This window comes from Arabidopsis lyrata, assembly GCF_000004255.2.
Source record: "Arabidopsis lyrata subsp. lyrata unplaced genomic scaffold ARALYscaffold_4, whole genome shotgun sequence".
Taxonomy (NCBI): Eukaryota; Viridiplantae; Streptophyta; class Magnoliopsida; order Brassicales; family Brassicaceae; genus Arabidopsis; species Arabidopsis lyrata.
In genome coordinates, this window is record NW_003302552.1 from 17,533,954 (window position 1) to 17,558,987 (window position 25,034).

Genomic DNA, 25,034 nt, shown 5'->3' on the forward strand with positions numbered 1-25,034 from the left:
TGCTAAAAAGGAGACAATGTCTGTCGAAACTCAAAGACAAGGCTAGCCCACTATAATAATCTGCAGATCTCATGATCTCATCAATGTCCAGTGAAATCATTTCGACGTGGAACCTCGAAAGCCCTTAAGTTATTTTTGTTTGTTTTATTCAATATTTATTGCATATTTGTAGTATATTGTCCATAATATTAATGTTTCCGATTCTTAATAATCATCTACCATAAAATTCCATACGACGATGGGCTTACTACAGACTACAGTATATCTTTTGGGAGATGACTTTACAAGATAAAGTTTTTTAGTTAATTCACACTGTAATCATCACTACATATACATTGTTTGAGTGTCACACTCTCAAACGTGACTATTTATTATGAATGAAGTAAATACATAAGAATTCACAATTACACCTCACATGGTTTCATTACTTTTGACTCAAAAGTTTTGAGTCCATCGCTTACCCTGCCACTCACATAAATGTCCCTGATATAACCTAATGAATACCACCGTCCCTTCTTTCTTTAATTAGCCTGGTTCGAATTAAGAAGTTTGTTTTTTCTTTCTCTATACAATTAGTACTGTTAAGAAAATTTTTACAACAAAAGTTTTAAAAGTACAAGTAAACAAGCAATCATATAGTGTTTTTTTTTTGTATTTAAAATATGACATATAGAAAGAGTAAATTGTTTTTTTTTTTAATTAGAGATATATATGTTTATTGAAAAAAGCTAAGAATAAATAATTGAATGTCAACATTCTCATAAAAATACCAAAGGAGGAAAAGAGAAGAATGGGTCAGTGTAATGCTTTGTGGGCTATTTTGATAAGCGAATGTTTGGTGTTTCCCAATCGTCTTGTACGTATCTATACCAAATGCGAGTATAAAGCTCCTTCTCATTGTTTAGTCGTATTCGTCCATTTATTTTTGTAGAACTAGTGGGGTAATCAATCGCCTTATCGCCACTTTGTGCATGATTTGTATTGTTGTTTTACCCAAATTTGTATTAGTTGTCAATTATTTTTACATGAAAACACATTAATTTTCATTAAAAATTATTATGAAAAATAGATATGTCTAATACTCTAATCAAATACTCCCATTGCTACAACCCTTAAAGTAAATTTGGTGAAAACAATAGTATTATAGAAATGATGTAAATTATGTAGAAACTTTCAACTGTTATAATCAAATATCATATCCAGAAACTTTTAGCTTGAAATAAGAAATCGAATTCATTTAGTATTTTCGTACTGATTGGTTGCAAACTTTGACTTGGTATTTTGGTGCTGACATTTATTTCTTCCAAATCTATTTGAAAACAGTGATTCTTGAAAATATGTCGATTGTTTCCACTAAATGTGATTTCAATTTGCAATATTCTTTTTGGCAAAATTTTCATAATGCTCGCTTCATCGTCATTTTTTTTTTCTTTTATCATTTTGAGTGATGATTTTCTTGTTTCCTTTTTAACTTTGAAGCAATACAAAGAATGACAAAGGACAAAAAGAAAAAAAGAATTAGATTGATCAAGAAGGTATTTTTTTCTTTCTCCATTGAGAAATTTCTTATAATAATTTTTGAGTATACTATATGATATGCGCACAAATGTGTAAGAAAATGTGAAATATACGAATACATATTTGCTGATTTGACTATCACAACCACATACTAGACTAAAGCTTCGAGATGGTGATGGTTTTAGCTGATTTGAAGATCACAATACCGAATACTAGCTAGAGCTTTGAGTTAGTGACTTTTTTAGCTACAATTTACAGAATCGGATAAACAAAAGTTTGTTCATAGACAAGAAATCTTCAGAATAAAAATAGATTTGGTAATAACTGTTTGAAATGTGATCATGGTATGCAATAACAGAACACCATTTCAAACAGTTTTGTTTATGAGACATTTGACAAACAATATGATATGGATACATTTACATCGACAAGATGATAAGCCAAAAAAAGGAAAATTTATTTCCGTGAAACAAACAACCACGTAATAATAGTAATGAACAAAAAATCCCAAAATTTTACCAAGCTCTTTGTGGTATTGTCTTTGATGTAATTAAAATTCTGAAACTTTGGGACTTTCCTCAAATGTTTCCTAACGCCAACATTCCGGCGTTAGAGAATGGTCTCGCTTATAATCTTTGCAATAATTGTATACCATACTATGTGTTTGAACCCATCTCATGGCTTGGTGTTGTTGCCGGGTTAATCCGCCAGAACGGTATGGCGAAGCCGACAATGGATAGCACCGAGCTGACGAGTAAGCGGTACAGCCAAGGGCTTTAAAATTGGTGTATTTTGCAGTAAAAGGTTGATATTTATAGTCGGCTTTGTATTTACCATCCTCAGTTGCCCAAGAAGAAGCATCCCATATGGAACCATAAAGCCACATTGGTCTTAAAGGAAATGTAGACGCACTCTTCTTTGGGTATCTTCTTATGGGAATATCATCCACCAAAAATCTTAAATAGTAAAAAAAAAAAAGAAGAAGCAAATATTAGTTTGAAATTGATAAAATTTACTAATTAAGGAACATGCCCAGATTAAAAATATGTGTGTTATAGTAGCATTCTGATAAAGTACGAGATTTTTAATCATAATAATGGGAAGTATATAAATGCTTAAAAATGGTAGGTAGATTCTGTATGTCTCATTGATGTGGTCGCACCTCATAGGCTTCAAGGACTCATACTTTTAGTTAAGAGAAATAAAAACTTTAGTAAAGCTGGCACTTTGGTTAGGCCCAGACACAAAATAACACATGAGAAAATCATCAATTATTTATAAAACAACAAAAAAAATCAAGTTTAATTGTCAATTGTCGTACGGTCATTGTCTTTCTTGTTCGTGTCTCTCTAATTATATCCCTCCTTGTCCAAATAATGCAACCCAAGGGAAAGATCTATGGGATCCCATTTATAAAATAAAATTATATGAAAAGTACTTTTTTTTTACTATATGACTCTAGATACATCCACCGACGATGAAAGAAGTAGATTGAATGTGGATTGAAGAATGGGTTGAGTCCACCTCTACGCGGCCAAAAAATGAATTTGTCGTATTTTCTCGTGAGAACACGGATCTTTTATAACTATATACACTACTATAGTTACTCTTTGCTCCAAAAAAAAAAAAAAAAAACTAGAAATTATTTTTGTATGATTAAGTAGAAGAAGACTTACATGATTTCTCTAGGGCTCCAAAGAATAGCATAATGGTGAAAATCTTTAGTAGGATCAAACCACAAACGAAACTTCATCTCACGACCAATGATTTTGCCATCACCACTTCCTCTAATGTACACATTTGTCTGAAGTGTGTAAGGCTTCCCAAATGTTGTCCCCAAAAATTCTATGTCTACCTCATCATGGAACCCTGGATGTGCCTCATTATTTGATAGCTGCAAATTTAATTTAATTAATTTTATTTTAAGATCACTAAATGTAACTAAGAATAACTTAATTAAGATATCTGTAGCTCTCACATAGAGAGATGTGATGACTCCAGCAGTGTAGCCAGGTTGGAGTTTGATGTTTGCTCCAAAGTAGCCTGATCTGAATGGCTTCACTGACTTGAATCCACTTCCTATTTATACAAACCCCAAATACATTATTGATAAAAAGAAATAAACTTCACATCACACTTGAAATACCCACATGAGAAAATGAGAAGAGTTTAATTAGTATACCTGAGGTTCTATCAAGCCAGATGGTGAGGGCATTTTGGTCCATTCTCTGATGCTGAGGACCCCAAAGATTCCTAAAACCTTTGTAAAAGTTGAGGGAGCTAACCTTGGAGCTTGGCCAATAACCAGGTGATGGTGGCCAATAAGCATTCACTGAGGATCCCCATAACACCAACAAGTGGAAGATTGAGAGAAGAGACATCAAAGAGTTGCCCATTTTTCTTTCTTCTTCTTTTGTGTGGAGTGGAAAGAAGAAGAGTGGACTATATAAATGCAGAGAGAGAGAGAGAGATATGTGGGGGTGGATGGACATGAGTATGGCATATACTATAAGCTTTTATGATGGAAATTGGAAATGAAATGGGTCCTAACTATTTGGACCCACTCATGAAAATACATTATGAAAATGAGTGGTCCACTCACCTAAGACTCTTAAACGGTCTAAAAATATAAAAACATCACTAGCTAGCAGCATTACGTTGCTCTTCTGAGATACACTTACATGCTATAAATTTATGGAAAATCTTAGGTTAAGATATCACATTCACACAAAATTGACCGATACAAGGACAAGTGTAGGGCTGGGCATTCGGGTATGCGGGTCGGGTTCGGGTAAAACCCGATCGGGTACGGGTCTTTCGGGTAGAGGAGTTTAGGACCCAATAGGGTAAATCTAAAATATCGGTTCGGTTTCGGTTCGGATCTAATCGGGTTCGGGTCGGTTCGGGTTTAGATTTTTAGAACCGCTAAATACCCAAAAAATCGGGTACCCATCGGGTTCGGGTATTTTATACCCAAATACCCAAAATTTTACCAAATACCCGAATTTTATCCGAAATTTTATCCTAATATCCGCAATTTTACTCTAATATCCGAGTTTCACCCGAAAATTTATCCGAATAACCGGAATTTTTTCCAAATATTTAAAAAATTTACAAGCATCTCGCGTATAAATATATTTTGTCTTAAATATTTAAATATAAGTGCTAATAATTTTTGGTAACTATTCTCGGATATTTAGATATAAATGTATTTAGCTCAAATATTACATATAAAAAGTTCTATATGTATAAGTATATGTAATTTCGGGTAATCGGGTACCCGTTCGGGTATCGGATTCGGATCGGGTTTTATCCTATACCCACGGGTACGGCAATACAAGACCCAATAGGGTAAATAGCTAATACCCGTACCCGCCCCGAACCGGTTTTTTCGGGTCGGTTTCGGTTCGGATACTCGGGTACGTCTTTTTTGCCCAGGCCTAGACAAGTGGTTTCAACACCGATTGGCATGGCCTACTGCAACCTTACGTAGATACCCCTGCGTCTCATAATCTTCAAAATCCACCACCAGCTTTATATATCTCTTTCTTTTCTTTCTTTTTTCTTCTCTGCTATGATGTTAAGATATTACAATATGAAGTGATGTTGTGTAAAGCTATTAAGGTAATGCCAAAGAAGAAAAGTTGATTGACCTTTTTGTATGCGTTTGGTATTTACATTCCGACAGCCGAATTTAAATTTTTGTTGTGTAGGCAGCGAGATTTTAATCGAGTATAGCGGAGATTAGTTTGATTCTCTATCCAACCATATATCGGTGAGATATCTATTTTTCCCAAAGAAATTATTGGTAGGAAATGTTGTGCAGCTTATTAGATTTGAAATGAATGCTTGTTAATCATTGCTTATGTTATTAGTGATTTGGAATATGATCAGTCTTCACTTAGTTATCTATGCTCAATTATGTTTCTTAACGTTTGCGCTTGCCTCATGCTTGTTAACTTTCTTTTTTGGTCGAAGATATAATTGTTTCATATGCTTCTTACTGAATCCTCAATCCATGACGACTAGTCCTTATATATGATCCAGTCTTTCTACCTTTAGTCATACTTGTGATGCACCCTTGATGATAAGTAGTTGCGGTGCAGAGATTTTTTCATTTAAATTGTTAAACAAAAACCTATCCAAAGCATAGTTTATTGAATCACCGTTCATGTTTTGTTATATTTGTCCTACACCATTTAATATTCGAGTTTTACTTGTTTTTCACTTGTTTCTTTTTTTGTTTAAATGTTTTTCACACAAGCTGTCTTGCTCCATGCCCCATAATGAAAAGGATCTGAATGATTAGTATCCAATAGTGCACGTACACCTGATCATATATTAATTATAGATTAAATATCTATTGCTATAAAGCCTACAATTAATTAATCAAATCACGGGAATCTATTCTATAAATTCACTTAGTATTAAAATTTAAAGGTATTCTTTTGAAAAGTTGTGACCCCAAGTTTTTGAACGAGGGTAAACTTACCCAAAAGAGAGTGATTTAGGTATTTAAACAGTTGGATTAAATTATTAATTATCATGATTAGTATTTAAATCTGATCATCATCGTAAGAGAATCCTATCTATACCTCCCCTTTGTCGACATAAACGTAGGACCTTTTTCCATTTTATTTTCTTTTGGTTGCAGGAGATATGAATCAAAACCTTAAACTTTGCCTTTAGTCAGATCTCAAAATATCGAATCGATTGATTGAAGGTGCATGCTTTTTCGGTGAAGTGGTAAAAAATACATTTTCTTACGTATATTAACGTAATTATATTATTCAATTAATCAAAACTAGTGATTAATTATTTTCTTTTTGTTAAATGATTTATATTAATTGATTACTACTAAAGAAAATTCTCTCGATGATAAATAATAATACTCTCTCTGTTTCAAAATATAAGATGTTTTGGCTAAAATCACAAATTTTTAGAAATTAATTAATCTTTTTGTTTTTATATTTTCTACATTAAAAGTTTAATTTAATAATTTATTAAAAAGAGTTTGGCCTATCAAATTTTATACTGCAGAATATAAATAGTCACAAATGTATATAAATTTAATTTTTGCATAGAGACTTGAACATTTTTGTCCTAAACATCTTATATTATGAAACAAAATAAAATGGTTAAATTAAATATCCTATAATATGAAACATAGAGAGTATATTCTAATATATATAAATAACGGAAACCACTCAACTCATAATATAATTAGAGATATATATATATATATATATATATATATATATATATATATGAACTCATGTACCAAATGCTTTTACAAATGAAAACGTAAATGTGTGAGAATATTTTAAACTTATGCAACATTTTCTTTTTTTATGATCATGATCAGTATTAATTATATAGAATGAATTTTGAATCTATTTTCGAATCCATAGTTGTTGATTGAAATTCATTGGTAATAAAAAACAAATTTACGAATAAATTATGGAGTACTTCCGAACCTCTTTTGTCTCACGGACCTACCTCAAATAAAGAACTTGGTAGAGAATTTAATTTTATAGTTTTTAAATAACATTAAAATCTAAGTTGCATGGAATCAGAATCGGGTACGTGGAAGCGAAGCGTTTGAAAACGTGAAAGCGATTTTTATAGAAATTATGGAAAGTGGGTACGTATTGGAAACGTGTATATATATATATATATAATAATAATAATATATTAAATATTATATCATATAAAAAATTATAATTAACACAAAAATCTAATACATAAATTCTAAATACCTCAACTATATTTAAAAATCAAATAGTGTACGTTACAACAAAGAAAAGTCAAATAATTCATAGTCAAAAATTTAAGATCATTATATTCATTCTCATTTAACTAATTCCATCAAATAAAATTATTTTAAATTTTGTTTTACTAGATAAAAACATCATCAAACTCAAGTTTTTCGAAATTAATTTAATTCAATTAATCAAGTTTTTTGAAATTAATTTAATTCAATTAATCATATCAACATCTCCCAAATAAATGATCCATACCGTTGTCATTTTTCTAAGTATGATATTTTTAAAGGTAAAATACAAAAATTAGTATGCAAAATTAGTTTTGGTTTTTCTTTTGTTGTATAAAAAAACTATCAAAAATAATCTCATATTTCTTATTTATTTTGTGATATCAAATTTTTTAAATGGAAGCGCAAGCTTCCAAAATAGAATCGTAAGCTTCCAACGAGCTTCTAAACTGAATTTTTTGGAAGCGCTATAGAAGCGAGATTCCGAAAGCTTCCGATAGATTCCGATTCCAACTAAGATTCCGAAGCGGGAAGCGGACTTCCGACAAAGCTTCCGTGCTTTCTAGATTAAAATTGAGAAAATGTCCCCGAAAGGACAATGCTGAAACTGAATAATATTGGAAATTAAATTATTAAGATTAATAAAATTATAGAAGCTTTCACTACTTCTGTCGGTAACGGTGTTTCGGTGATACGAGTCTTAATTATCGACGGTTGCGGGACCCATCTGACCGACAAAATAAATTCTTAATTCATTAGCCAAAAACCAACTTCATTATTTTCTTGCATCTTTAGTTTTTTAATAATTTCGTATGCAGAAAATAAAGATTAGCAATAATTATATGTTTTATACATTTTGTGGTCCGCAAAATTTGTCGTCTTCATCTGTAACGAAACATGCGTTTGTGTGTTTAAAGTAAAAAATCCGTTTCAGTTATTCATACATGTAGAACGGTGTTTTTTTTTTTTGAGCAAAATTGTCCTCTAAAACGGGCGATTTGAGGAACGGGTTTTAAGAAACCATTTATAATAAAAAAAAAGACATCTGAAAAATAAGAATGTTTTAATCAACTCTCAGTTTTCAAACAAATTGATTTTCACTATTTAAAACCATGTTTTTTTTGTTAATTTTGGAAATAATTTGCAGCTACTAAAAAGCTACTAAAAATCAACATATCGACTACATCCAAATCTGTTAGAAGAACATTCGAATAAATAGTGTTTTGTTGAAACCTTAAGCTGAGTACGTAGTTGGTTTCTAATGAAGAAAATTAACCCCCAAATATGAATGCTATTGTTTTACTAACATTATGGGATATTATGGGATATTTTCAAAAAATATATATTTATTTCTCAATTATTTTTAGTACAAGGATCATGGTGAAATTTCAACGACATAAAGAAAAGAAGAATACCCTTCTTCTTTTCTTATTTGAACGATATTCGAGGTCTTATTTGGTTCGTCCTGTCGGCTCGTGTGTTAGAGAAAAGGCTTTACAATTGGCATGATTGTCAAATTCGCGAGTTATCGGTTAAATCAAATTCGGATTGATCAGGTTGAAGATCGTACCAAAAGGTCCAAAACTCAACCAAAAAAAAGATGGTCGGATATTGTTATCACAAATTTGCTTACATAGAGAAGAATATTTAACCAAGTAAGAATCAACCAACTTTATTGATTAGGCCATAATATAACAACATGTACATCAATTATGATCTAGGTAATGTATATATTAAACTATTGTGTGTAGCTAGCGTACGTGGGAGTCTGAGAGGAGAGTGTCTTGACTCTTGATTTAAACACACTTGGATGCATAAATGATAAAATATAAAAGAACCATGTCAACATGTACATAATTGAAGAACGTTAGGTCATGTTAGTGTTGATAATAATTTATGAGACTTTGGATGCTTGCACCACAATACATGCCACACGACAAAATCAATACTTGAGTGATCGATGGCTTTCTAATCAAATCCATTTCTTTCTTTCTTTTTTTCTACATTTAAATCTATTTTTTTGCAGAATTAATTGTTCTTTGTTTGTGACGTTTTGGAAACCAGAATCGAGAAATCTGAAATCTAAAATCCAAGCTACACGTAATGATTGGTAGGTGATATAATGTACGGACATAAAAGACTATGACTTATCTTCTAAGATAGATTTCATCCACATTCTGGTGTTTTTCTTTATCCTTTGCTGTCAAAAACATACATTCTCTTTACAAATTCTGTTTTTGTAACAAATGATATATCTTGCATAGTTGACAAAAAAAAGATATATCTTGCATTATTATACAAAGTCAAAACTTGGTGTAGCTTAGAAGCACCATCGTTTTGGTAATGATCGAAGGCTAGAGAATTATTACTATTCACTACAGTTTTCTTAGATTAGATTAAAACATTATAGAAACGCAATAGTATAGTTTTGCCGCAAAAAAAAAAATATAGGAAAAAGAAATTATGAACCTAAAACCAAAAGTAGTCGTTTTGGGCTCTGGTTAACTAGATGAAACCAAATTGAGTGGTGAGTACCGTTTAACTCGAAATGTAACCCACTTTGGTTTGGTCCTTTCGTTTTTGTTTCACTTTTTCTTTGTATATAAAAAATGTAACCCACGTTTAGTTTGGTACCGTTAGTTTGATTTTGTTTCAAATTGAATGGTCTGTTTTTGTAACAAATGATATATCTTGCATAGTTGACAAAAAAAGAGAGATATATCTTGCATTATCCTAAATCAAACCATCCCCAATATATATAAAAAAATCAAACCAAACGAAAAAATAAAATAATAATTGAGGGATAATTTGTTGAATAACCTAAAATGAGTTAAAGATTAAGAAGCTAGTTTGGGACAATTCACCAGTTTCATATTTCACACGTTCACAAAATCGTATGCATATGTTCACATCCCTCGCTCAATATATTTGTTACATGGAACAGCTGTCTGGAGGAGAGAAAACAGTTGCGACCTTTGCGTTGTTGCTCTTCTCCATCCATAGGTAAACATATGTAGATGATGATGGTGATGAAAGTGTGATTAACTTGTGGATGCATTGCTTTTGACAGGCTTTTGGCGCACTTGTTGGGAATCTTGGGATATGTCTTGGTCTGGCTTTGATGCTATTTATCGTCGTGACACTGCTTTGGGCATAGCACAGAGCCACAGACTAATTGCTACATTAAGTAGGTTTTGAGAGGCATTGTGGACCTCTGAGCCCTTTTTTTTTCTTTTTTTTTGTGAAATTGACCTTATATGATATTATTAGTGGTGGTCCAGTCTGTTCTGTATATGGATTATACATTCAGATTTAGCATCAAGATCTTATGCGTTTGCAATATTGATCTTTGCATCTACGTATAGCATTTAGATGCACCCGATGAAAAGAATTGTATGTAAAACTCAAATAATTAGGAAAAGATTCAGATGAGTGCTCTCTTAGGACAAGAGTTGGAGCTGGCAAAGCAAAAGATGAAGCTGTAGCAAATCTCAGAGTTGCAGTAATAACAAGACGTATAAATGGTTATTTGGGGAGGCCAGTTTGAGGATGGAGAAGGGCCTGAGTTTGCTCTTGGTCACATACTCTATCTTTTAAGTAGAGTTTAAAAAGTTCATTTCAGATTCATTCCACAGGACCTCTTCCAGGTTAGAAATAACTCACTTCACCTTTTTGATTCTGACTTCCAATTTTGGTTTCATCTTGTTAGCCAAAACGACCTACTTTTGGATTATCACCAACATACTCTCATACTTGTTTTTGCTCATTTCAGTTTCTCTACTTTTTCTACAGGTCAAAGATTGCTCACTTGCTCATTTCAGTTTCAACAAAAAAAAAAAAAAACGGATTGCTCACTTGCATGATTTTTTTTTTTTTTTTTTTTTAAACATCACAACGATGGATGGATATCTTGGTTACACAATCAAAATTACAATACAAGAGATTAAGAGGGGAAAAAAAGGCAAAAATTCAAAACATAAAACTCAAATCTTTCATTTGCAATCTTCGATTACCAGATATATGACCCGCTGGCCTCGTGTTCGCGAAAACAAATGTGAATGGTGGGAATTATAGAGATCTGATGAAAATGCAGAAGCTTTATTCAATCATTTGCAATAATAATGGTATCATGATAAGTTCCCAGTAGTTAGGGAGTGACTCAACTCAATTCTTGCAACTGCCAGCTTTGTTTATGTTTAGGCCTTTGGCTTGAGCGGCTTGACGACCTCCCAAGTGAAGTCAGGGTCATCACGCCCGAAATGGCCATACGCAGCGGTTTTCTGGAACCTGAAGTTACCTCCCCTCTTCAGGTCAAGGTTAATGGCCATCATTCCCGGCCTGAAGTCAAATGCTTCCTTGATCAACACAAGGATATCCTTGTCTGGGATGGTCCCGGTCTTGTAGGTGTCAACAAACACTGAGAGCGGCTCAGGCACACCAATGGCGTATGATACCTGCACGATACAGCGGCGTGCGAGTCCTGCTGCTACCACGCTCTTTGCAGCCTGCCTCACGATATAGGCACCGCTTCTGTCAACCTTGGTTGGGTCCTTTCCTGAGAAGGCACCTCCACCATGAGCACCCCAGCCACCATAAGTGTCAATGATGATCTTCCTCCCAGTAAGTCCAGCATCACCATGAGGCCCTCCGATGACAAAACGACCAGATGGGTTCAAGTGAAAGATGGTGTTATCGTCAAGGTATTTAGCAGGGATAACAGGCTTGATCACATGCTCCTTCAAGTCAGCAGCAATCTCGTCGTTGGTGACAGTTTCGTCATGTTGAGTTGAGATGAGAACAGTGTGGACTCTAATCGGAATCATAGCTCCACCATCGTTCTTGTACTCCACTGTGACCTGGGTCTTACCGTCAGGCCTCAACCATGGGCAAGTCTTGTTCTTCCTCACTTCAGTGAGCTTAGCACCAAGCTTGGTGGCTAGGACATGAGTCAACGGCATAAGCTCAGGTGTCTCATCAGTAGCATACCCAAACATATGTCCCTGATCACCAGCACCAATATCTTCAGGCTTCTTGGTCAAATGACCATGAACACCCTGAGCAATATCAGGACTCTGTTGCTCAATGTTAACCAAAACATTGCATTTGTCAGCGTCAAGACCAACATCGGCCGAGATAAACCCAATCTCCCTGCAAGTAGATCTAACAATCTTCTCATAGTCAACTTTGGCAGAGGTAGTGATCTCACCAAACACCATCACCATGTTGGTCTTGGTGCATGTCTCACAGGCCACTTTGCTTTCAGGGTCCTGCTCTAAGCAAGCATCGAGGATCGCATCAGAAACCTGGTCACAAAGCTTGTCTGGGTGTCCCTCATTGACGGATTCAGAGGTAAATAGGAAGGTTTCCATTTCTACACACACACAAAAACAACATCAACACTAAAACTATACCAACAGAAATTCAAAATTCCTAAAAAAAATCGCATAGTTCCACCGACACAATTGAAGATCCCGAATTCTCCAGTTACCAGATCTAATTCCATCATTTCTGATCGGGATTTGAACATTTCAGCAAGAAAATTCAAAAAAAAAAAAAAAAGAGTAGAGTTCCACTTCCACCGACACAGTTTCTGCAGAATGATTCCGAAAATTTCCAGTAACAGAATCTAATTCCATCAATTTCTGATCGGATTCAAACAATTTAAGCTAACGAAATACGAAGAATCAACTTCGAATCGTCAGATCTAACAATGATTTCAAATCTGGAAACGAGTGATTACGGTCGCCGGACGGTGACAGTGAAAAGAACACGGCCAACGTAATCTACGAAACAAAAATGAAGAGATCTAACGAAGAAAGAGCAATAACAATGAATCGGAGAAAACAAACCTGTTAAACGAAGTAGAGAGAGAGAGATTGGAATCGAGATCTGGAGGAGAAAAATGAAAGCGAGAGAGAAGAAAGAGAGAGATTTAAATGGAGAACAAGTGAGAAAAACTCGGCGCGTGACTCGCTCTCTGTTTGTTTGCCCGCTCTTCTCTCGTGCTTCACCTCTCTTCCGTTTATATTGTTGCCCAAGCTATGATCACGTGTTTTCTGGTGTACAGTGTTATCATGTTTTTACACCGTTGATCTTTTAATGAAGTAGACATGGATGGTGAGATATAGCTAACTAATGCAATCTCACCAACCCCGTTGTCGTAGGTATGGGTGTGGTTGGTGAGAAGACAAGATCCGACCCGGAATCGACATCGAATATTGGATCTTGGATATGTATTCGAACCGGATCCTTTGGATAGATACCACATGGACCATGCTGGCATCAATCAAGGAGTGGTTTAGATTTTTTTTTTATAAAAATAAAATCTATTTTTAACTAAAAGGGATTAATTTTCTTTTCATATTAAGGTATTGGTTGGTGATGGTGTTTATTTTAATTTTTCGCATTTCAAACTTATATAGAGTCGAGAAGCTAAGTTTTCATTTTTGCCTTATGTTGGGCTTTTGTTAGTAGAAGAAGAAGAAGAAAAACTAGCTTACTATTGTTTTTCTTTCTCAAAATAAAATCTAAAAACTAAAACTCATTAATAGAAGCGAAAAACCCAAAAATGCTTATAATAAAGAAAAATATTTATTATACGTAGACAATTTTTCACAATATTTTACAAGCTTTTTCCCTCTATATATCTTCTTTTATTAAATTTTAAGACTTTATACTAATAAGGAAAAGAAAGAAAAAAAAAAAAAAACAAACGTTTGTTGTTGCAGCTGAAAAAATACAAACATAAGAGAAGAGATCAGTGAAGAATAGTCAGAAACTGAGACCGAGCTGAAGGCCGAAAGCAGCATGGACGAGGAAAAGCGCCATAATTCCACTCCCGAGGATCCCGTGCACATTCCTCAGTTCAGGTTTCTCCTGCACATTTTTGAAACAATGAGTTTCTCGATCCTAAAACTATATTGATCGTTAAGGTTCCACATTGCAAAATCGTGCATTGTAGTTTACCTTAAACAAAGAAGGTAAGATTGTTTGAATCGTCAATAGGCCAAGACCTATAAGTCCTGTAACAGCGTGCGGACTACATTGCACAAATTCACAACCATATCAGTCGCCCCAATTGATATCTCATTACGAAGCTAAATGAGATCTTCTTGATAGCATAAAATTAGTGTTTTGTGTGTACAAGTTTGGAATCTATAAATGAGAGTTTACTATGTAAGAAAAAAAGATACCTTTCGAAGATGGGTTTGTCAGAAGTAAGAAGGGATATGACACCACCAGTTGCTCCAAGAGCGAAAAAGAAAAACATTCCGGCTAGAAGCTTCGGGTGTAGGTCTTTTGCCTTTGCCTTCTCCTCCTGACATTTCAAAGCAAATGAAGAAAACAGAACGCTCTTTAAACAACAACGGTGCTTGTAATACTATAGCCAGATTACTTGGTTAAAAGTGTCTTACAATATCATCGGAATAACGAATCCGGAAGCCTAAGTATGTTCCATAGCCACCCATAGCAAAAAGTACAACTGCCTGAGAGAAAACAGATAACAAATTTAACCCATCACACACAAGTACAGATGAAATATGTTCATAACAAAACAAGAACAAGTTCAAAAGGGGGCATAGTTTTAGTACACATAGTTTGTGGAATATTGCAGATGAGGCAAAAGTTAAAGAAGCTTAAGCTAGTGAGTAACCAGTCATACCATGTTCCCTGGATGTCCCCAATGAACAAGCCAATCAGGTAGATTCAAGGATTTTACAATCTCCACAACAGGTCCAAAAACAGATGTTACAGTTTCAGCTGCCAAAAGAGACAGAAATTAGCATACTCATGTAATCTAACAAAACCAGTTTCTTGCTACAACATTCTTGATCTAACTGTTTTTTGACAGGCAGAGAAACAAACAATTTGGATTTGGATTCTAACATGTGACACTAACCCACAGTACTCATGAATAAACTAATAATCTCACTAATTGTTACTTAAAGCTCCAAACTTTTTTGAATATTGGAGCTGGGAAGTTGTGCGGGTTATTACCTCCAGGGAGAGAAGCAACGAGGAGGAGAGGCAAAGGAGAGACTGATAACATCAATGTCTCTTTAATCTCATTCTCATCATCACCTCTTGCTTCAACTGATTCGTCTCCGTTGCGTATCGAAGAACACGCCGGAGTCAACGGGATCTTTCTCCGGCGAGAAGTAGAGAGCGCGGGAAACGGAGATACATTTGAGAATCTGGAGAGACACTGAGTGGAATTGAGTAAACGCGATACCGGAAGTGACGGAGGAGGAGAAATAGGGCTTGAAAGAGCGGAGAATCCGGTGATTGCCGCCATTGGAGAAGAGAGCTCTGACTCTGAGCTTAGTGTGTTGTGTTGGTAAAGTGAGGGAAGTGGTAGGGAAGGAGATAGTCTGAGAAAGGTGAAGAAAGTGACACGACGTTAATGTTAAACGCTGTCGTTTTACGCTTTTTTCTCGTGGTCTCAACACGCCCGATTCCCCACGTGAGAGTCACACGTGAGCCTTAAAATTTGAAACCCTCTAACTCGTTTAGAGGCTTTTGACGGTTTGTCAAACCAACAAGTAATCTATTACTTTGACTTTGGTATAATGTATAGTTGCTGTTATAATAAACTTTTATATGAATTTTTAAGAAATGAATCAACAATTTAACATTGTGTTTTTAAGAATTGTTCATTCTTCTTCATATCTAGTATGCATCGAATAATACTTGTATTATATTGAATAGTAACGTGTCAATAATTCATAATCGTAGATGTTAACATCTCAAGGCGATTTTCCATTATACACGTCTACATTTACATGATAGGGGTCAGGGGAGGCACCTATTTGAGTGGAATGTTACGACAGATGCATATTATTTGTATGTTATTAAAAGAGCCCCTTTATCAATTATTAGATTTGAGTATTTGATAAAATATTGGTAGATAGATTTCGACCTCTAGGTCTAACCATATGAAGTCACTGAGAAATCTTTTGGGGGTAGGGACTCCATCTCAATAATTATATAGACTAATTATTGGTAGTATAAATCATTAAAATGTAACAATATATAAGCATTCGTTGATGAACTTTTTATAAACTTTTATTTTAGATGTAATACATTATAAACTGGAGTACTCTACTGTTAAAATATATTTCATACAAGATGTAATTGTGTCATATGCGGTTTGTTTATATTCTTACTTCTACATGTCAAGATGGTGCTTTTTCTCCAAATGAAACCATATTTTGTAAGTTAAAAACAAAATAGATTTTTAAAAAAAGAGTGATATAAAAGGTTGACAAAAAAAGTGATAAATAAAATGCCAAATTAAAAGACAACTATACTTTTACTGAAATAGTTTTAGGTAAAACTATTGTTCAACCTTTTTAAAAATGTGTAGATTATAAGAAACAAATATCCTAAACCAATAATATAACAATCCACAAGTTGACAATTGAACTCAAACGGATATATCAGAAGCAAAGACTCATCATATTGTGTGTGTGAAAAAAAAAAAAATATATATATATATTGTGTGTGTGTGACTGTTAAGTAATGCGTTTTTGGCATATGAAGTGTGATGCGATAAAGATTATGGGGTGATATCATAGTCTCGTAGAGCTTACTGATTTGCAAAGTGTTAAGTGTTTTTTTTTTTTTTAGTGTTAACTCTCTCAACATTTAGAAACGAGTGTAACCAAGTTATATTTTTCATGTTTTGGAAATCCTCATAAATATTGTTTTGAAAAGTGCCACACCAACTTACCAACTTAAACCGCTGCGCCATAAACATCCAAATTTATTTCGCCATTGTATACATAAATGCTTAGTTTATGTTATTATATCTTACTATTATATATACACACAAATTCTTCCCATAAGAATATATGTATGTGTGGTGGCCTCGGGATCAATCACTTTGACAATGTCGTGTGGGAAATGACTTAGTCAAGCCTTTCACTTGTTTTTTTTGGAAAATAAATACACATCACTTTCACCCTTTCTCTAATTTTTGGTTTAATGTCAACTTTTCTTTTTATTTTCTTGATTTTTCTTTCCTTATCACTTACCTTGTTGCTGTCCATGAACTATTTCCTTTTATTTATTGGTAGTGTACGAAGAAAAATAAACACCATAAATGTTGACTCTGCATGCACCACCAGTTTTACGTTTTAAATATTTATCACAGTATAGTTTTGTATACCAGATATATAGTTAAACTAAACATAACATTTCATGTTGGTTCTGACTTTTGGTTGGTTCGATTTGGTTTAATCCAATACAGACCAAAAACCGGTTCACTCAATCGATAAAAGGTTGTTTAGTCTCTTCAAGAGACAAACATGCATGTTCAATCGTAATGTGGACATTAAAGAAAAAAACTTTAAACCATTTGTTCAATTTGTTTTCTTCCCACAAACATTTGTCCAATTTCTTAAAATAAAAGAGCATTAAAGAGCTTATTAATTAGTATTTATGAATTTCTTCTTCACAAAATTGTTTTGCTCATTCTAATATTTTTCTCCACTATTCACAACTTAGACCAGCTGTTCTTGTTTTGCTTTGGTGACCAAAAACACAACTAAAAATTTCATATACACTATTTCTATCTCTCCCTCTACATATAGATATTATAATAATGAAGGTAATCCACATGGGGAGAGGAGAAAAAGCATAATGGAAGGAAAATAGAAAATAGGTTTTTCATTGACTTGGGCGTTTCCAATACATAGAGCAATAAATAGATGTCTTTATCTTTGATAATTACAGAACCAGAGAACTCTTTTTCTTTTCCCTTCTTCTCTTTCAAAAAACAAAACAAAGATATCTCAACCAAAACACATAGACCAAGAGAGACAGTTAGAGAGATGGGTAGGGCTCCATGTTGTGACAAGGAAAATGTGAAGAGAGGTCCATGGTCTCCTGAAGAAGATGCAAAGCTTAAAGATTACATCGAGAAACAAGGCACTGGTGGCAATTGGATTGCTCTCCCTCACAAAGCTGGTACTTTTATACTACTCATGATCCGAATGGCTTAATATTATGGATTTTTGACTGTTTTCTTTCTATTTTTCAATATTGATGGGTCTTGGTTACTTTTTTAAAAAATAAAAAAAAAACTTTTGTAATATGATGAATAAAGGTTTAAGGAGATGTGGGAAGAGTTGCAGACTGAGATGGTTAAATTATTTGAGACCAAACATAAGACATGGAGACTTCACTGAGGAAGAAGACAAGATTATCTACAGCCTTTATGCCTCCATTGGAAGCAGGTTAAGAAAGTCTTAGTAGAAATAGTTATTTTCCAATACTAATTATCTTGGTCTGGCTAGATGAAAAGATTACACTTGCTTAAATCATGTGAAAGAAATGAAGAAAGTGGGTATCAGAAGAAAAGAAAAGACTTTGCATGTTTTTCAAGGAAGATTCAATCTCAATTGTTTTTTTTGTTCCTTAATTAAAAAATAATTTCTTTCATTGATTTTAGCTTTTACAAACCCACCTTTTGTGCAGTATAATTGCCTCCTTTTGTGGGTATATTCTTTAGTTCATAAATTAGCCCAAAAAAAAAAAGTGGAAGCAAATTCACTTTGAAAACTATTGAAGATTTAAGCTTACAAATTATTTTTATTTAGCTTATTGTGGTTACATAAATGAGTAATTATTGAAAATGCAGGTGGTCAGTAATAGCAGCTCACTTGCAAGGTAGAACTGATAATGACATCAAGAACTATTGGAACACTAAGCTCAAGAAGAAGCTCATTGCCTCCATGGCTCCTCCTTCACATCACCATTTAGCCACTGCTACATCATCATCACCATCACCATCACATTACAACATGATCAATAGTCTTCTTCCGTATAACCCATCAGTATCAACAAACCAACTTCTCACACCTCAGGGTATGATGATGACAATGATGGGCCAACAACAACAACAACTATTATATCAAGAAGACATGGGCAGTTTGGTAAATTCCGCAAACAGCAACAAGTTCATAATGAGCCATCAAGAACACAGCCAGGAGCAAAGTACAAACAATGGAATAATGTTGTTGAGTGATGTAAGAAGTGGGTCGAGTACAACGAGTACAGTAACAAGAGTGAAGATGGAACATCTTGATCATCATCATCATCATGAAGAGGATGAGAGATCAATGAGCTCGGTAGTTATGGAAGATTATGGAATGGAGGAGATCAAGCAATTAATAAGTAGTAGTTGTACGAGTAGTAACAATAGCTTGTGGTTTGACGAAAACAAGACAGAGGATAAGTTCATGTTGTACTATTGATCCCTCTTACCAACTTTGATTTAATCTCTATATTCTCTCCCTCTCTCTCTCTTTTTCTTTATAAAAACTGAAGATTAATTAATTACTAAAACTTGTTTTTGAGGAGTTTAAACGTGATTCATGAGTTTAAATTGATATTTTTATTGTGAATGAGAACTCTAATTTGTTGAACCTACACAACTCTTACGTAAAAAATTTAGTGATCAAGAAAACATTTCTATGGCCGCCAATAAGGCTTAGATCTACCATGAAAAACATGTGAAACAAAAAAACTATCATATCGTAATAATGTCGCATCATGTTCTAATTATTTCATTTTTTTCATTGTACTGTTAATTCATTGAAAATATTCAAAAATTAGCTTTGAATTGTCGTACAAAGTTGAACTCTCTTAATTAGAAAAAATGTTTGTCTCTCAATATTTTTAAAATTTATATTAATTTATCATAACAATACTGTAATAATTTTGCTTTATTAAAAAAGATCAGAGTATTTGGTATGCTAACTTGTATTGTTCCCCTCAACCTCATTAGGGAATCTCAATCTTATCAATAAACACAAATTAAAACACATGCACACATACTTTGTATCTTACCATTTTAATTCGAAAACTAAAACTATTCCCACTTGCATTTCTTTACGGTATTATTCTTTCTTTACATGCTCTTTGTATACACTGAATATGTAATATGTAATTAAACAACCAATCGTTGATCAAAGACGTCCGATTATATATATATATATATATATATATATATATATATATATATATATATATATGTTATAATATATCCAATCCACACCACCACGTCTACTATGTCATTTTAATATAATATAGATCACAAAAATAATTCAAACTATTCTTAAATTTTAAAATTCTCATTTCTCGACTCTATAATATTCTTCCATCGAAACTGGTCGTCAATCGTATATTATCTTGTATGGCTGGTCTTAATACCAGTAAGAGAAGTCGTATCAAGATTGGGCTCGATATTTTACTATAGCATTATATTGGCACAATTTTATAATTAACTTCTCCGTCAAATTTTGTTTCCTTCTTCGACCGACGAATTAGAAAATAAAGAATCGTCACTATTTAAATAATCACTAACATATAGTATTAATGTACATGTATGATCATTATATTTTGTAGTTTGAATAGTCTCAACTATAAGGGAATGAGGAAAGATGGCGTTAGAATTTGAGTGGAGAGGAACTTGACAAAAGGTACGACATTGCCTCTCTGTAAAAGATGCCTATCATTGTGCTATAATTTAATAATTCATTGAAACACTACTATTACATCGACTGATAAATATTAGTGACAAGAATTAATGTTGGGTCTACAACTAAATTTCTAATATAAAAATTTAGACAAGTCATGAGTTAAAAAAAAAAAAAATAGACAAGTGCTATCATTGACTATTGGCTTCTATTGCTGCTATGAAAGTCTAATATGACAAATTCTGCAAAGTCATATACAAGAAGATAGCTACGGAAAGCTCATACTCAAGCACAAGACTATTTATAGTATTTTGGAATTGAGATACAAAGGAATAAAGTAAATCCTAGTAAAGACAAGAACTAGAGTTTATGTAATGTTTTGAACTTTGACATTTTGCATAGATCAATTTGTTTTTTTAGTTCAAAATTGATGAATGATATATAAACACTTGTGAGTTAGAGCCAATGTTTTGAGAAATTTGTGAACCATTCACAACAATCATTAAACATTGGCTCTAAATCACGCATTATTCTAGATTTTAAAATTAAAGGATAACTTACCTTCCTTTTATTTAATTGATGATATAAATTATGGGATTAAGGGGAATTTATAACAAATGTAATGGTTCTGTACAATGAATGGGATATATAAACACTTGTGGTTGTGAGTTAGAGCCAATGTTTTGGAGAAATATGTGAATATCACAAGAAATGCCATTGCCAATAAACTTTGTCTACGATGCCTCCACCGGTTCGAACCGCAAGATGAAGCCTTTCTGCAGCCGGAGGAACCCCCCAGAGATATGGAACTGCCACTGTCATCGTTAGCTTCTCTTGTAAACCGCTTGTGCTCTCTGTCTCTGTAGCTACAATCTTTAAAACACAAAGTACTGATTCAATTAGACAACAAAGTTAAGAGTGAGAGAAAGAGATTTCATGGTAAACTTAAACCTCTCCACCGTGTTCTAAAACAGTGTCTTCAACAACATCACTAAGCATCTCAACAGAACGACAGAATCCAAAGATACATAGTCTTCTTCCCATATCCAGTCCCTGACATTGTTTTATACAATGCACTACATTACCTCTGTTGTCTAGTTTAACAAACCAAAATATAGGAAGTGGTGCGTACGTTTGTAGCTGCGATGTCGAAAAGAGCTCCAAGACATAGACCTTGAGCGGGATCCATGTAGGCACTTTCTTGAAACTTTTGATGTTTTTCTGGAGATTTGGATCTCCCATGTTTCTTCTGTCACAAAGCATATGATTCATACTCCCGGAGAAAAGTACACGTAAGCAAAATGAAAGCACGATGGGCGAGTAATTACACAACTAAAGCTAAGAAATCTCAAAACCTGTTTTACATTGTGACTACCTTTTAGTAATTACTAGTCAGAAATTTCATGCAAGAACACACACATGACACAAATATGTTAATCAAAACCAAGGAAACACAAAATCCAATAAACATTTGAAACCGGTTCTACATTCTGACTAGTTTTTGAACTTGTGAGACATTCCAGGAAAGAAGACACAGAAAACAATCTCATCCAATAAACATTTGAAACCGGTTCTACATTCTGACTAGTTTTTGAACTTGTGAGACATATTGCCTCCAATCTGAACTAGTCCATCAGTAGTGAAAAGTGTAATTCTTTCTTCAGGAACCCATTCAATCTCTGTACAAAACAAAGCAATCACTTGAATCAGTAACTCCATTGATCCTTAGTCCAAAATTCACACAGAATTTGTGCACAAGAAATGCAAAATGTCTCAAAAAACCGGTTCCGGTTTAGTTACATAATTCACGAATGATCAAACAAGTCAGATCACCCTAACTTTGAATTCTAAATCAGTCCTAATTTGATTTAAATCAGTCCTAATTTGATTTAAATCATGTATCTGACTTTTCTAATCATAAGAGATCCTAGTTTTCTTCAACCATGGGAAGAAGTTGAAAGAATCGTCATCGGAGAAGCTACCATAATGTGATGCCTTTACGGCGAATCGAGATGGCCGAACGCGGGAAAGAAGAGATGAGAATCGAGCGGCGGAGGGATGAGAGTGGCGAAAAGGGGAGATCGTGAGGTGAGAGGAGAAGGTAGAGAAGAGAAGCGAACAAGTCTCCGCCATTACCAAAAAGTCAGAAACAGAACCACAGAAACAGAGAGATGCGTGAGGCGGTGGAGGAAGAAGAAGGGGAAGGAGAAAGGAGAGCGAGTCTACGCCACATGCTTTTTAACGCCGATGCTGCCACGTGCCCCTATTGTTTTTTTTTTTTTTTTTTTAATCTTAAGAACAAACTAAACAAAGGGAAACAAATATGGTTAATCCTAGTCTTAATGTAGAAGAAAGTGCAACATGATGTCCTAAAATTGTTCTATAATTAAAACAACTGTACGTGTTATGAGACATTGCAATTTCCAAGTATGCATATATATAGACTATACGCGTGAAGATGATACTAGCAGCCAAGTATGTCCATATTTCGTTTATTCTAAATGTTTTAATTAAGGGTATAGTAAGTTTTTAATTATTATAAAAGACCGGCTCTATCTATGTGCGGGGGTGTTCATGCACTGGGTCCATCTAATTTTGTTTTTTTTTTTTTTAACTAAATTTATTAAAATTAGGGTCCAAAACTTTTTTTTTATAAAAATACATAGGAAATTAGCGCTAATTATTTTTTCAGCTTTTTAGAACCGGCCTGCAAGTAATGTATTTAGATTATGGAAGTAGATTTAGGGAGATTGGGATTAAATTTATGGATTTTAATAGTTCATAATTCCGTTTCCTAATTTGAAGCCTACCTCTAAGTTAGGTCTATGTCTCTGTCTCTTTCTTTCTTTTGCAGTATATTGTTCTCACAAAAACTATTCTGAATTTCGCCAAGACACAATTTAAGTGAGATTAAAGCATTATTCCTTCTCATTCAAGATGATTGGGATGAGGAGGGTATCAAGGCTGATTTGAACAAGGCGACTGAGATCCTCGATGCATCCATGCTTGAGAATGAAGAAGAAGAAGATCATGGGGATATGGATACTGAATTTTGCCCTTCTTGCGATAAAGAAAAACCCTTCATAACCATCGACTGCAATCATTCCATCTGTTTTGTGTGTCTTAGCAAGTCCCTTCAAACTCAAAAAGCACTAGATACGGATCACATTAATAATAAGATATCTATGTTCACAAACACATAGGTCCTAACGAAACAAAAAACATTGGATATGGATAGCATTAGTATAATAACATACAAAATTGTAGTATCATTTCATCATCGTACATTCATACCTTGTATACAATACCTTTAAGGTATTTGATTATGCACAGGATTTTCACAAATTGGATATGTCACTTAGCCATATCATAAATGAAACCAATATGAACAACATACAATATGAATAAAATCTAATATTGATATCGAATATTTCCATTGATCATCTTACACAAAATCGCCTTTATCAAAAATAAAATAAAAACTTGCACAAAATCGATTATATTAGCTTCAAATATCACTCCCAAAATTATAAAATAGTAACTTACATTGATTTAGAAGAAATTACATTATTTTGTAGGATATCAAATTCATTCAATTAAATTCACAAGTTTCAATGTTTCAAAGTCATGTTGGAACTCAACAACATAATTAATGTCATACTAGGGGAGGTCCCCGCGCCCAGCGCGGGGTTGTATGTTGATTAAGACCAGAATTAATAATTAATATTTAGGGTTATCAAGTTAGGGATATTTATTGAATTAATTTTGTCAAGAGTCTAATTTTTATAACGACATTAATATAGAATTATGGTAAAACGCTATAACTTTTGATATATATTATTAGTAATCAACAATTAATAGTGTTTTTGAATCACAAACAATTATTAGTGTTTATATCTTGATATATATAATAGAATTAAATATAAAAAATCTATATATTTAAACCAACAATATATTAGCAACGCCCCGACCGCCACTGTCCATGGGTTCCCACGTCCAGTCTCGGTCTTTAGGTACATCTTCTTTGTTTTGTCGTACTCTTGATTTTATGACATATTCATGCTTACTCGTTTCTTTCATATTAGCAACGCCCCGACCGCCACTGTCCGTGGGCTCCCCACGTCCAGTTTCGGTCTTTAGGCCCATCTTCTTTGTTTTGTCGTACTCTTGATTTTATGACATATTCATGCTTACTCGTTTCTTTCATATTTGTAATGCCACGACCGCCACTGTCTGTGGGTTCCCACGTCCAGTTTCGT

The 25,034-nt window shown here is 33.8% G+C and overlaps 5 protein-coding genes across 5 annotated transcripts; 1 reads left to right on the top strand and 4 right to left on the bottom strand.

The window, feature by feature from the left end:
- Positions 1–1,783: 1,783 nt before the first annotated feature.
- Positions 1,784–4,249, bottom strand: LOC9317541 (probable xyloglucan endotransglucosylase/hydrolase protein 32). The gene is made up of 4 exons (XM_002881429.2): positions 3,701–4,249; positions 3,497–3,597; positions 3,195–3,412; positions 1,784–2,474 (listed from the first exon to the last, which is right to left on the bottom strand). The coding sequence occupies exons 1-4, from the start codon at positions 4,008–4,010 to the stop codon at positions 2,108–2,110; spliced, it is 996 nt and encodes a 331-aa protein (XP_002881475.2). The 5' UTR covers positions 4,011–4,249; the 3' UTR covers positions 1,784–2,107.
- A 6,905-nt stretch (positions 4,250–11,154) lies between these two features.
- Positions 11,155–13,301, bottom strand: LOC9317542 (S-adenosylmethionine synthase 3). The gene is made up of 2 exons (XM_002881430.2): positions 13,141–13,301; positions 11,155–12,662 (listed from the first exon to the last, which is right to left on the bottom strand). Exon 2 carries the CDS (start codon positions 12,658–12,660, stop codon positions 11,488–11,490), a length of 1,173 nt encoding a protein of 390 aa, XP_002881476.1. The 5' UTR covers positions 12,661–12,662; positions 13,141–13,301; the 3' UTR covers positions 11,155–11,487.
- A 694-nt stretch (positions 13,302–13,995) lies between these two features.
- LOC9315696 lies at positions 13,996–15,702 on the bottom strand. The gene is made up of 6 exons (XM_021030111.1): positions 15,290–15,702; positions 14,955–15,052; positions 14,707–14,778; positions 14,485–14,609; positions 14,258–14,330; positions 13,996–14,167 (listed from the first exon to the last, which is right to left on the bottom strand). Exons 1-6 carry the CDS (start codon positions 15,585–15,587, stop codon positions 14,063–14,065), a joined length of 771 nt encoding a protein of 256 aa, XP_020885770.1. The 5' UTR covers positions 15,588–15,702; the 3' UTR covers positions 13,996–14,062.
- A 2,207-nt stretch (positions 15,703–17,909) lies between these two features.
- LOC9317544 (transcription factor RAX2) lies at positions 17,910–19,598 on the top strand. The gene is made up of 3 exons (XM_002879583.2): positions 17,910–18,262; positions 18,402–18,531; positions 18,936–19,598. Exons 1-3 carry the CDS (start codon positions 18,004–18,006, stop codon positions 19,549–19,551), a joined length of 1,005 nt encoding a protein of 334 aa, XP_002879629.2. The 5' UTR covers positions 17,910–18,003; the 3' UTR covers positions 19,552–19,598.
- A 1,743-nt stretch (positions 19,599–21,341) lies between these two features.
- LOC9315697 lies at positions 21,342–23,048 on the bottom strand. Its single transcript, XM_021029083.1, has 6 exons — positions 22,707–23,048; positions 22,373–22,499; positions 22,245–22,281; positions 21,908–22,024; positions 21,727–21,828; positions 21,342–21,648 (listed from the first exon to the last, which is right to left on the bottom strand). Exons 1-6 carry the CDS (start codon positions 22,906–22,908, stop codon positions 21,478–21,480), a joined length of 756 nt encoding a protein of 251 aa, XP_020884742.1. The 5' UTR covers positions 22,909–23,048; the 3' UTR covers positions 21,342–21,477.
- Positions 23,049–25,034: the final 1,986 nt, after the last annotated feature.

Coding starts and splice junctions, on each gene's coding strand:
- LOC9317541 (XM_002881429.2), bottom strand. CDS start 4,010: ATGTCCATCCACCCCCACATATCTCTCTCTCTCTCTCTGCATTTATAT. Junction 3,413..3,496: donor GAGTCATCACATCTCTCTAT/GTGAGAGCTACA, acceptor TTAAATTTGCAG/CTATCAAATAATGAGGCACA. Junction 2,475..3,194: donor TGGAGCCCTAGAGAAATCAT/GTAAGTCTTCTT, acceptor TTACTATTTAAG/ATTTTTGGTGGATGATATTC.
- LOC9317542 (XM_002881430.2), bottom strand. CDS start 12,660: ATGGAAACCTTCCTATTTACCTCTGAATCCGTCAATGAGGGACACCCA.
- LOC9315696 (XM_021030111.1), bottom strand. CDS start 15,587: ATGGCGGCAATCACCGGATTCTCCGCTCTTTCAAGCCCTATTTCTCCT. Junction 15,053..15,289: donor CGTTGCTTCTCTCCCTGGAG/GTAATAACCCGC, acceptor CTCTTTTGGCAG/CTGAAACTGTAACATCTGTT. Junction 14,168..14,257: donor TCTTACCTTCTTTGTTTAAG/GTAAACTACAAT, acceptor AAAAATGTGCAG/GAGAAACCTGAACTGAGGAA.
- LOC9317544 (XM_002879583.2), top strand. CDS start 18,004: ATGTCTTTATCTTTGATAATTACAGAACCAGAGAACTCTTTTTCTTTT. Junction 18,263..18,401: donor TGCTCTCCCTCACAAAGCTG/GTACTTTTATAC, acceptor TGATGAATAAAG/GTTTAAGGAGATGTGGGAAG. Junction 18,532..18,935: donor TATGCCTCCATTGGAAGCAG/GTTAAGAAAGTC, acceptor TTGAAAATGCAG/GTGGTCAGTAATAGCAGCTC.
- LOC9315697 (XM_021029083.1), bottom strand. CDS start 22,908: ATGGCGGAGACTTGTTCGCTTCTCTTCTCTACCTTCTCCTCTCACCTC. Junction 22,282..22,372: donor GGAGGCAATATGTCTCACAA/GTTCAAAAACTA, acceptor ATGTCTCACAAG/TTCAAAAACTAGTCAGAATG. Junction 21,829..21,907: donor TCGACATCGCAGCTACAAAC/GTACGCACCACT, acceptor AAACAATGTCAG/GGACTGGATATGGGAAGAAG.